This window comes from Cystoisospora suis (genome assembly GCF_002600585.1).
Source record: "Cystoisospora suis strain Wien I chromosome Unknown contig_3667, whole genome shotgun sequence".
Taxonomy (NCBI): Eukaryota; Apicomplexa; class Conoidasida; order Eucoccidiorida; family Sarcocystidae; genus Cystoisospora; species Cystoisospora suis.
In genome coordinates, this window is record NW_027156462.1 from 44,286 (window position 1) to 55,618 (window position 11,333).

General features: G+C 55.8%; 2 protein-coding genes across 2 annotated transcripts; both read left to right on the top strand.

Annotated features, from left to right (window-relative positions):
- Positions 1-2,854: 2,854 nt before the first annotated feature.
- CSUI_007099 (uncharacterized protein) lies at positions 2,855-4,436 on the top strand (the record flags this gene model as incomplete). The annotated part of the gene is made up of 2 exons (XM_068067249.1): positions 2,855-3,067; positions 3,585-4,436. The coding sequence occupies exons 1-2, from the start codon at positions 2,996-2,998 to the stop codon at positions 4,434-4,436; spliced, it is 924 nt and encodes a 307-aa protein (XP_067920780.1). The 5' UTR covers positions 2,855-2,995.
- An 872-nt stretch (positions 4,437-5,308) lies between these two features.
- Positions 5,309-10,768, top strand: CSUI_007100 (uncharacterized protein; the record flags this gene model as incomplete). Its single annotated transcript, XM_068067250.1, has 10 exons — positions 5,309-5,410; positions 5,710-5,858; positions 6,109-6,298; positions 7,475-7,651; positions 8,009-8,109; positions 8,492-8,543; positions 9,167-9,217; positions 9,547-9,613; positions 9,904-9,974; positions 10,508-10,768. Exons 2-10 carry the CDS (start codon positions 5,794-5,796, stop codon positions 10,766-10,768), a joined length of 1,035 nt encoding a protein of 344 aa, XP_067920781.1. The 5' UTR covers positions 5,309-5,410; positions 5,710-5,793.
- Between the last annotated feature and the right edge of the window lie 565 nt (positions 10,769-11,333).

The window sequence follows — 11,333 nt, forward strand, 5'->3', positions numbered from 1 at the left end:
ACTTAAGTTCTTGTGGCAACCTTCACACTGAAGGTCTTACACAAGTTGCCGTCCCGAGCTCATGTATCGGGGCACGTTTGTTAACAAGGAGAAGCTGCAGGGAGCCCACCCAAGGCTTGGTTTGCTTGCTATACACTACGACCAACGAGACCGTCTTCTCTTTTCTCTTCGGGAAAAACGATTCTCCCCAGTCTTCGCAGAGAGAACCCCGGCTCTCCTTATGGGCTCGTCCTACCCTGTGGCGTGCCCGGGTCAACCCGGAGTCCCCCCCACGCACAGCTGCAATCGCGGTCGGTCCGACCACGAGAGCCTCTGCACCAGACGCTGTGGTCATTCATTCTCCTTCAACTGTTTTTGATACTGCAACTCAGTATGCTCTCTTCTTACCTCGAAGAAAAGAGACATTGTTCAAACTTTGAGCGTACAGCTGACTACTCCGTCGGTTCACTCATCCCGCTACTCTGGTTTTTCCCATAGCTTGAAATTCATTTTGAGGACGGACATAGCTCTGTTTGTAGTACTCAGGGACAGAAGAGCAGATAGTTGTCCTCAGTTCACGTAGTGCTACACTTCGATGCTAGGATACTCTGTTGAGCATCGCCCGACATGTGCGAGAAGACGGTGATTCGAGAACTCGGGCGCCTTTTCCCCGGCAGCCGCTTCTCCTTCCCTCCCGTGCGAACCGCTCACTGCAACAGCGATACACGTCTCGTGATGAAATTCTTAATCTCTTCTACGGCCGTACTAAATGCTCGGTTAGGCGGTTAGCTCGGGTCGGATCGCGGCCGCGCAAGTGCGATGAACGGCGGGGTTTTTCTTTCAGTGTGAACCGGATAGTCTGGCGGCGCCAGTATTCGGCTCGCACGTTGTACAGGGTATAGGGTTCGCTAGGATTAACAGTCTCGACGACGCCGTATCCGACTTTCATTTGTGTAGAATGTGCCTGCACCGGAGGCTCCGATAGAGCCGTCTCAGCAGTTTGACTGGGAAACCTTGGGATCCAGCGCCATCAGCTGTGAAGCAGCAGCAACTTGTGTCAGATGGAACCCGAGGAAGTCCACTTGGATGTAACGTCACACCTCTAGTCTTCAAGCGGACGCGCTCCGACGCTGCGGTTGGCAAACCACGAACCCCGATGATAGAACTCCATGACTCGAGAGACCCGGCACAGCAGTGGTTTCTCTTCTCCGTCACGGCTGTACCTTTATCCCAGCACCATCGTTCCAGTCTGCTGGTCGCGGAAGCTAGCTGCAGAACGGACCGTCAGTCCTGTTGTTGGTCAACGGAAGCCAGATCGAGTGTGCGGGGGTCTACACAGGCTGAACTGCATTCTGTCCTACTATGTGTCGCCTCAGCCGTCGCCAGTAAGTTGTAGATGAGCCACCTGATCGGAAGACGAGACCGCAGTTGTTGAGGTTCTCCAATTCAGCCCCCAGTCCTCATTCCAGTTTACATGCACCCCCCGCACTGGCCCAGCCCCGTTTCCCACTGGCTGGGCCTTCGAGTGGTCTTGCACTGGCTGGAGGTGGATCCGTCGTGGGCGATCAAACGACGACGGGAGAGTCGTCATCGTGCATGCTTGCCTGTTCCTTTGTGGAGTTGAGTACTGTGGCTGCCAAACAGAGATGTCCCCTGTTTTACCAGTGACCGCAGCTCTTTTCCTTGCCGCGCTGCGTAAGGGACCCCCGTACTGGGGGTAGCACAGAAGCCTTCCACTACGAGTACGCTTGCACCGCAAAATGGTGTGCAAATCTCCGAAAAAACGACTGGACGTTTCCCTTGTGTCTGGAAAAGGGCAAAAAACAAGAAAGGAGCTAGAGCAGCTGCACTATGCTGCGTTGCTCAACAAAACAGTAGACATGTTGCAGCGTTACACACCAGCTGCGCACACCGTCGAAACATTTGCCGAAGAGCAGCTGAAGTCAGTTCCCAGAACTGCGGTCTTGTTGTGCAACTTCCTGAGTGGTGAAGGCAAAAGGACAACAGGGATAGCCTACTGGACAGGCTAGAAACAGCAACGAGCACTCTTCGCTGTCGCCACGGGTCATGTCCTTCCTGAAGCTGACCGTCTGCCGACCGAGCTCTCACATTCTGCGATGTGACACACGGACTGGAGACAGTTCAGATCCCGTACCACAGTTACAGGGTTCTGGATCGTGGCTACACTATGAGACTGAGAAAAAAGCTGCCGAACGCGCAACCTAAGCTGTAATTCTTCTGACAAGTTGACATACCCGACTAACCACGCACAACCAGCCATAAGCTCACAAACCGAGTTCTTCGAAATAGAGGGGGCGCCGCTCAGGGGATGCACGTGCGAGGATCGAGCGGCGGCCCTGAAGCCTGCCGCTGCCTCAGAAGTTCGAGAGAGTCGCATTCACCAGCGGGACAGCGTATGCACCGGTCATCGGTCCAGAGCTACCTCCCGCTCAGCCCCCCCCCTGATTCTACAGCGTGGAGACTGAATCACATCGATACATACATGCATCTGGGACCCTGTGATTCTGGCGAAGAGTGCGGTGATTCCGTGACACTTCGATACGACTTGAAAGACAGTAAACTCTCTTGCTTACTGTTGGTCATGATTTGTTTTTTTTATATCGCTCGAACAACAGAATACACGCAAGCTAGGCTATACAGCGTACTTCTCGCTTACACTACTGGCACCAGGCAAACCTCCCCGCTAGCCACAAAGCTGCTGCCTGATAAGAGACACGCAAAACCCCCAGTATAACTCCGGGCAGAGCTGACTAGTTGGGCTGACAGGACTACTACCCAGTCGGCTTGGCTTTTTCCTATTTCGAGTTATAAGGGACTGGGCCTTGCATATGTGCCCCCTGTGGTCCTGGGCAGGAACGCGAAACCGGAAGACGCTGCCTTCGTGTCGGAGACCTTCTATGGAGTGTTACGAAACTCCCCCTTTCTGAAACGGACAGCTGAAGCTCTTGTTCGGCGGCGAACCACCGGTACACAAAAAACAGAACAATGGCTTTATATGGTGATCACTTTTCTGCTTGTATTCAAAATCGAGGAGCTCGGCTACCACGCCTTCGCGGGTTTTGTCCGGGTGAGTGCATGACCTGCCCTTTTCCTCCGAACACGAGCACCACATGAGAGGGCTTACACTCCCCGCTTGGCGGCTGCTGTTGAGTTCTAGAAAGAGGCTGACTGGGTAGGAGCTTGCCGCTGGTCTCTCTGTGGTCAGCTCTGGGCTCGGTGTTGTCGCTCCCGCTGAAGGTGACCCTGCCTCTCGGCTTGGACTGCTATAAAGGCTTTCCCAATACCGCAGCCTCCTTTCCTACTTACACTGACGCGGCCCCAGCGTTGGCTTCTCCGGGGTCACTGCGGCCAATTCTATCAGAGCTGGGACGTTTACAAAGTGCTGGTGGACAGACTTCTTCCGTTCGCTGACCTACCAACCCACGTCGAGTGAAAAACAACGCCGACCGGTTTTGCTTTCGCACTTGGAGAAGAGTGCGATGCTCGATACTTGCTTATGTCTCTTCCTTGCCATGCCACCGGAGATACGACAGTATTCCCAGCGCTGAACAAAACACCATGCTGACCTGCAAATCTCCTCTCAGAGCTGCCCAGCGCTGCCAATGTATCTCCTGCTCGAGTTCCTCTTCGACACCAAGGCCTTAAGCACAGCGGCCCGGGCGGAATGGTTACGACACTACGACATGGACTACATCGATAACGTGATCCTGTCCCGCCTCCAGAAACTCACAGGACCGTTCTCGAACCTTCTGGAGTCTCTCAGAGTTCTGAGTACGGCATCGGCTGTCGGGCCGATTACTGGGCAGCCTGACCCAAAGGCCCTCGACCCCAACGAATTCACGGGGAAGGCAGAATCAGGAAGGGTGTCCCATCTCTTGGAGACGTCCGGGTACACAGCTCAAGCTAAAACACCTTCAAGTACAGACGCTGCGCAGCACCTGCCTGTCGCAGGTACCACTCCCGACGTACTGGGGCTCCGGCCCAAACTACTTAAGGAAGGTCCGACAGGAATTTCACCTCTCGCCAATCCTCCGCCGCCGTCCCTAAACAAATACGCAGTGCACCTCGGAGTCTCAGACGGCATCAGACAATTGTGCAGCGAGGTGGCGAGGCTGGCGGGCCAGAAGCAAAAGGAGCTGGGTCACGAGGGAAAGGGAGCGGTCCAGGAAGGGGTTGGGCGAGTCCAGGATACGTCGCGAAGAGCGGATGTTGACCCGCGACAAACGCCTGATAAACCTGACAAGCCGGCAAGGGAAGGGACTGCCAAGGGTGCGGGCAGCTTGAGGGAGGCTGAGAAAGAAGACGAGGAAGAAGATGAAGACGAAGACCTTTGGATGAAGGATATCGACGGCGAGGAGACCTTCCTTGGACGCAAGGCGGACCGGCAAAGGAAGAAGAGGGCACACGAAGAAAAAGGTGCAGTTACACCCCTTTAGGGCAGTGTGCGCCTCTTTCTTGAACTCACACTAAGAGAATTCCTGGGGTCTGCAAAGAAGAGAAATTTCTCAGCATTTCCGCACACAGGTGATGACTGGCCGCCAGACAACCTAGGCCTTCACTCCGCTGCCAAAAAAAATCCCCTCGCTAGTGCGGACAGGTCTTCAAGGCGCACAGTGAGGGCCAGCTCACACCGAGAGATCGTTCTTTTTTTTACCTCTCGGTATTCTCCCACAGAGGATCCGGTGCACCGGCAACAGATGGTCACAGACGGCTTGCCGCTCTGCAATCGCAGCAGAAGCAGTCTGCGCCGGAGCAACAGTTTTGAGAGCTCTGCGGCGATCCCCGCGTCATGCGGCTGCTGACGAGTACTGTCTTGTGTCACGAACCCGAATCCAGCATTTGCCCAGTGGACCATGCAACGGCCCTCAACGCTCCCGAGGCTTGTCCAAGAAGAAGAGGATAGGTTCAAAGCGGAGTGCACCTTCAAGCGTACGTCCCTGTCAGGAGCATCCGAAGTGTGCAGAGGCACTGGGGCACCTTGGGGTCACATACGTTACTGACGTTCTTAGAGACCTTCTCCCGGATTGTCTGAAGATGTTAGCTTTCCTGAGTGGGGTCACCAGCAGCGGGTATTGCGGGGGCGTGGCTGGCTAGGCTTTCGTAAAATTTTTGTAGGGCGCACTCTCTTTCCGATTGCATAGCGAGATTCGAGGCGACACGGGGGGTCAGCGGAGCACGGACGGTTTCGTAGAGCGCGCCGTTGGTCGCACGGCAGAAGCGGCGACGTCGCGAGATTAGGCGACTGGCGTGACTGGCGTCAGTGTTGGGCTGAAACCTTAACTACGACCTTCGATTTCCTGCTCCAGCCTGCCGTCCAAAGAGTCTGCCAGCATTCGCGAAGGCTGAAGCCCAGGTGAAACTAACGACGGCAGAGGTTCTCCGCGCAGCAGCTTTACTGAGCAAACGGCAGGTGAGTACGACTTGTACACCTCGGTGCGTGGCAATTCCACACTCCCCTGCCTTGCTGCTTGTAGCGCAGGCGTCGTGGTGCTTCTATCGAGGACCACCAGCGTCGCACCAGAGCTTTCTCGCCGCGTGGCTGTCTGAGGGTCAGAGAGCTCCTCTGGTCGTACCTTACAAGTTGCCCATTTTCGCAGCGACCCTCTTTGATGGAGTGAAAGCCGTGCATCGCACTTATGAGCGCCAGAGGAAACGGATGGAAGCTCTGGTTGCGCTGCTTGAAAGTGGTGCTGTTTCGAGCTCTCTCAGGAGGAGGAGTACGCGCTCCGAAAACAGTACGAAATTGACAAACGGGACTCGCGCTCGTTCACCGAGTGGCAACGGAAGGAGAGGATGAAGCAAGAAGAGCAGCGCGTTGAAAACGTCGCTATCAAGAGGGCCGAGGCCCAGCTTGCGCGGTCCGCACATCTGTCACCGTACTGTAGCTCAACACGGCGAACCGCGACACCGTTTCCCCCACGCAGCAGTGGCGAGCTGTGGCAGTGGCTTACTTGAGAACCGGCTGGCGGCCATGAGAGCTACGATCTAGAGCAGTCGGACACAATTGGGGCCATGGAACGCAGGTCGCTCCCTCTCTGATCGAGATTTCCGCAGTGAAGAACAGTGAACTCCTTGCTTCGCACAGGTGCGGTTGCAATCAATGTGAAGCGCACAGGGGATACATGCTGCTGCCGTTCTCAAGCTCAAGCGTGCCAATCTCGTTCAAGGCTTCCGTGAACTTGCTAAGGAGCATCGACTGCTGCGCCTGAAGCAAAAAGCCGAGGAGCAAGCAAAGCTTGTCGAGCGCGCGCACGCGTCACGGGAATTGCGTGACAAGCCCATAGAAGCAGTCAAACAAGTATGCTGGTCCACCCTGACTGCCACAACGGACATGTCCCGGTGAATTCTTTCTTCTGCCCTGCATTTATCTCAAAAGGCAGCGAGAATGCACTAGAGCCGAGATAATCTGGAACCTGAACCGGTGGTCTCGGGCATAGGCCTCGAAGGCACCTTGAGTTACTGAGACGCGCCCCCTCTGGCGCCACGCGGTTACATGTAACACTTAGTCAAGCGTGGCAGAAAGGACTAAGACAGTAGAGTGGTACGGATACTAGGACCGACGGTAAGCACGGATCCATAGTGTGCCCGCCCCGGGACTGAAGTGCAGAAGTGTGTAAAGCATTGAGTGCAGTGACCCTTGATCACTGTTCCTGCTGGTTGCCCCTGCCAAGGTTGCTGGATTCTCCCACTGCATAACTTTGGGTGTCGGTGGAGCTGAGGTGCCAGTAGTCCGACTAATCCTCACATCGGATGCTTCTAGCCCGTGTCTTAGGCTACTGACGACCGGAGGCAGCAAGCCGCAGCGGAAAAAGTACAGAGGAGGCAAGCACAACTCCAAGCCGCAAAGTAAGCGATGCCCAGGTGGCAGAGAAGGGGACTGCCAGCCTTAGCGGGAGCGGCGCTCATTAGCAGGCGAGAGCTTCGCCAGTAGCGAGTTTGCAAAGCCGCCTCATTCCAACGTGCAAACGGAGATCCTGCTGAGAGAAAAAAGACCGGACACATCGCCCGTCTGTGTCAGCAGCCTCCACGGCGTCCGCTTCGCGTCTTCCGTGTTCTTGTTAGCACCCGGGTGCGGAAGCGTAGTGCCATTCCTAGCTGCTAGAAAGCCTCTTGCTAGCTAGCAAGTGACTACGTGCGTTCCAAACTTGTAGAGTGGGTGACGTCCATGCCCCGTGGACGGCACTGGGGCGGAGACCCGTGCTCGCTCTCCTAGGAACCCCAAGGCAACGCACGCACCACGCCGGCGCGTTCTCAGTAAGCAATGGAGCTGACTCCCTGACGCTGCTAAATTCACCTGGTCAGACAATGCATGTAGCTGGTTCCACAAGCTTCGACCAAAGCGGCAGGAGTGAGGGAGGACAGGAAAATGAAGCGCAAGAGCTGCCCTGGTTGTCAAGAAGCCTGATGCCGAGTAAACGTCCTCGCGACCTTGCATCGGTGCCTGCGTCTCTCCAGGCTTGTCGAGGAAGAGCAGGCGCGCAAATATTCCATTGTAGTCCAGATGCGGGGCCTTGAAAAAGCAGCGGTCTCTGCGAGACACTTGCGGTCACGGGTGGGACAGCGCGACGACTGGGGCGAAGCTCAAGCGCCGGCTTCCACGTTGACTGCCATGCCGTTCGGAGAGGTCAAGGCAAGGCTTGAACTCCAAAAGGTGAGCCGCCGGTTAGAGTCAGTGCTCCGCCTCCCTTATACGGCGCGACCTGTCCTCTTCGAGGAACTCTGGCCCGCACTTTTGTAGTTCCCTAATACCGTCCCGTCCACCGGAGTGCTCCATCTCCTTACCTCCTGTGTACGACGCAGAGTAGATTCCGGCTGTGCTAGACTTTCACAAAAATTTCTCGACCAAGATGCCTGCAGTTGAGACGTGTCCTGACCGATAGTAGGGTCGAGAATGTGGTAACCGGCGCCGGGTAGCCCGCCCGACAGTACCACCCCCTGTACTTTCACCCGCCACGTAGGTCGTCCTGTGATTTGACGGTTGTCGTTAACTCCCCACGTGGCCACCCAGGCACGAGAAGTGGAGAAACTGAGGCGGAAGCGGATGGCCATTGCCGAGGAGAGCACTCAGAGGAAACAAGAAGTTCTGGCTAAGGCAGAGGAGCTCGCAAGGTGAGGAAAGGACAGTCGGCTCCAGACGGTCCACGGGGCAAGACAAGCCCATTGGTTCTCCCCTATAGTAGGCAACAATATGCGAATCCGACTACTGTCCGTTTATCTAACACCCGGAGACTCAGCTTGTTTTTCCCGACCAAGGCTGCCCCCGACTGCTGACTCAGCCACCGTATACTGTACTATCTGCATGCGTTCGCGAGAAGAAGACAGATAGGCTGGGCTTGGGTATTCTCGCACACAGGGACACGCCGGCGACATACAGCTGAAGCAGCACAAGCGGCGCCTGATTCGGCACCCAGGAGCGCGCTGGCATAGCCGCTGACACGGTCGTAGATGAAGGGAGGCCCACAGGCTTTTCGGAGATTCTGATCTTTCTCAGATACCGCCATGAGGCAGCGGCCACAGCAGAACGCCGTCGCATGGAGAAACTCGTTGCTGAGGAGGAAGAATGGCATCAGCAGTTGGCACGTCACGAGGCTACAGTTCTACAAGAGAGGGAGAAGGTGAGCTGCTAAACTAATAGCAACGTTGATTCCGAAGCAGGCCTTTTTGCGACTCGCGGTGCCGGAGAACTGATAGCCTGAGACCCGTTAGAGGCCTGCAAGTGGCGAGGGACCTTACAGTGCCGGAGAACTGATTGCCCGAGACCCGTTAGAGGCCTGCAAGTGGCGAGGGACCTTACAGTGAAAGTGCAACAACGTCCACCTGTGGTCTGCTCTAGACGAGTTACCAAAGTGAAACAACACCGCGCTCTACGAGACACAGCAGGGGCTCGAGTGCTGGTTAGTGAACGACTCATCCTCGGGCGGAGACGAAGGAAATGTTCCCGCTCACTGACGCTGAGCGAGACTTTTGCTAGGGGATTCTGCCGCCTCGCCTCGAGTTTCGAGGATGTTTAGTCCACCTCTCAAGCCTGGTTAGTTGCAAATTTGCGCAACAAGCGGTATGGTCCATAGGAGTCCAGCCTATGTGCGCTGCAGTCTCATCCTGAACGCGGAGCGCCAATCCCCATTGTATAGTGGGTTCGTGTTGTTTTGCGGTGCTTGCCCGGCAGATCCTAGGAAAAAAGAGACAGCAGAAGGCTGAGAGACAACGACTAGCAAATGTAAGTACAGTCAGTTCGGTCTGCGGTAGCGGTTATAGAGGCAAAAAAGTCCGAAACTGGCTGCTGGAGTGAACGCTGGGTTGTGTGAAGTCGCTGTCAACAAGGTCCCTGTCTGCTTCGATACTGTATGCTGTTCTCGGCGGCGGCTAACCGACGAAACGAAGTGGCACAGGTTGGTGCTCTTCCTTAAAATCGTTCGCCGGAGAGATCATCTCACAGCGTGGCGGCGTGGGGAGTGGTGTAAGCGTGCGTAAGGACGTGTAACGCCTGAACTCCTGTCGAGTAGATCTGCTAATCCTCGATCTTGATGGAGATGCGTCGGCATGCAGGAGCTAAGGACACAACAAATCAAGAATGAGTTTCTACACTCTACAAAACTGAACGTGGAAAAGCAAGGTAGGCAAATATTTGCAAAGCTACGCTGGCGGTTGTCAAGGAGCGTCCTAACCTTTCTCATCCTGTTCGCCTCTGGCACGGAGGAAGGCAATCGAAGCATCTGTCTGCAGCGACCACATCTTGCAAGTCCTGGCCCCGCTGGGAGGGAGGGAGGTGTGTGGGTGACGTCCCTTCTGAACACAACCAGGCGATACATCACGCGACATAATCCGGTTGCCGCCAGAGCACGTAATAGAACTGCTGCTGGATATCTTTGTGCTTGTTTTTCGGCCTGGCATTTGCTGTCGTAGTCCGGGAGCAGCAGATGAGAGGCGCAGAGAGGAGAGCGGCTCGTCAGGCTGCGGACGACATAAAGAAGGAGGTAAGGCAGGGCGACGTGTTTCTTTTGCATAGTATAGCAAAGATCCCAGAAAAGGATGTCCGACCACCTTTGCGGCGGGCCCTTACGACTACAAAGTAACTCAGCCACGAAGCGTAGCAGCGACCGATGGCCTAGCCAACGCTCACCATGTTCCCTTCCTCGCTGAATTTGAACTCAACGCCCAGCCGGATGGTCCTGGCTTTCAGCCAGCGTATGCCGAGCCCGCCACTCGTTGTCTCCGATACTCTAAAGTGGACCCAGTGCCGCAGCGGTACACCATATGTTTCCTCTCTTTCTCTGAGATTCTCTCTTTGCTGGCCGTTTCCACCCAGAAACAAGGACGAGGGGGACACGTTCTGCAGAGCTCCATCTCTGTCAGTGGCATTCCGGTAGCAGAGCAAGGAGACAGGGTCTTTCGGGCGTTCCGGTCTGTTCTTTGTTTCTACCTACGTGATGGAGTCCCAAGGCAGCAAGGGACTGATTTTTGCCGAGGTTCTTTAGTCGCGCTTTGCAGCTTTCTGTGAACCGTGCAGTCACTCACGGAAGGGATCAGGCGGAGAGAGCAATACCAGCGAATGGCCAATAAGGCCGCTGCTGAGGTTTTAGAGGCGTCAGGCAACGCAGAGCGGGCACAGCTTCTATGCGGTCTCGAGCAGCAGAAAAACGAACTCGAGGTAATGGCACTCGTGCTGCACCTCGGTCCGTCGGCTTTCGCACTCGTACTCTACTACGGCTTTCCGCAGTGCTGGGTGTCCACCGCATGTCGCTTCCCGCGTGAGGACCGCGCCCGGTGAGCTTCTTACTCTTTGTATCCCCGTACTCTTCGGGTAGACAGGACGCTTGGGGTCGGATGAGTCCTCTGTGATGGTTTGCCAAAAAAAAGGAAGTGCTTCTGTGTAGTCAAGGGACTGTCGGCAAAAGGAGGATCACCACCGTCCAGCCGTACCCAGTTTAAGTCGTGAGAACAGCGCGTGCCTTTCATACTCTAGGGTCTAGTTCTACTGGTCCGTGGATCAGGCATAGGGGTGGGGGAACAGGGAAGTTGTCGAGATACTGCTTCGGCTCACCAGCGCAGGCCTGATGGGGCGTTTCGCAGCTGAGCCCCCCCGCCTCTGCGAGAAGGCCTGTGCTTGTGCGGGGGCACCTGCAAACCCTTGTGGGTCGAGCCGGGAGAGGAGGTCCAGAAAGAAAGTATCGCGTGCTCATTTCTGAACCGTTGATGCCCGCGTCCCCTTCAGCACCANNTAGGAGAGAGGAGGAGAGAATACTCTCGGCCAAACTGGAGGACACGCTAAGACAACGAGGCCATCCGCCCCGTTCGGCGACGGGCTCCTGAGTCCTAAGGCCGAAGCCTGGCGG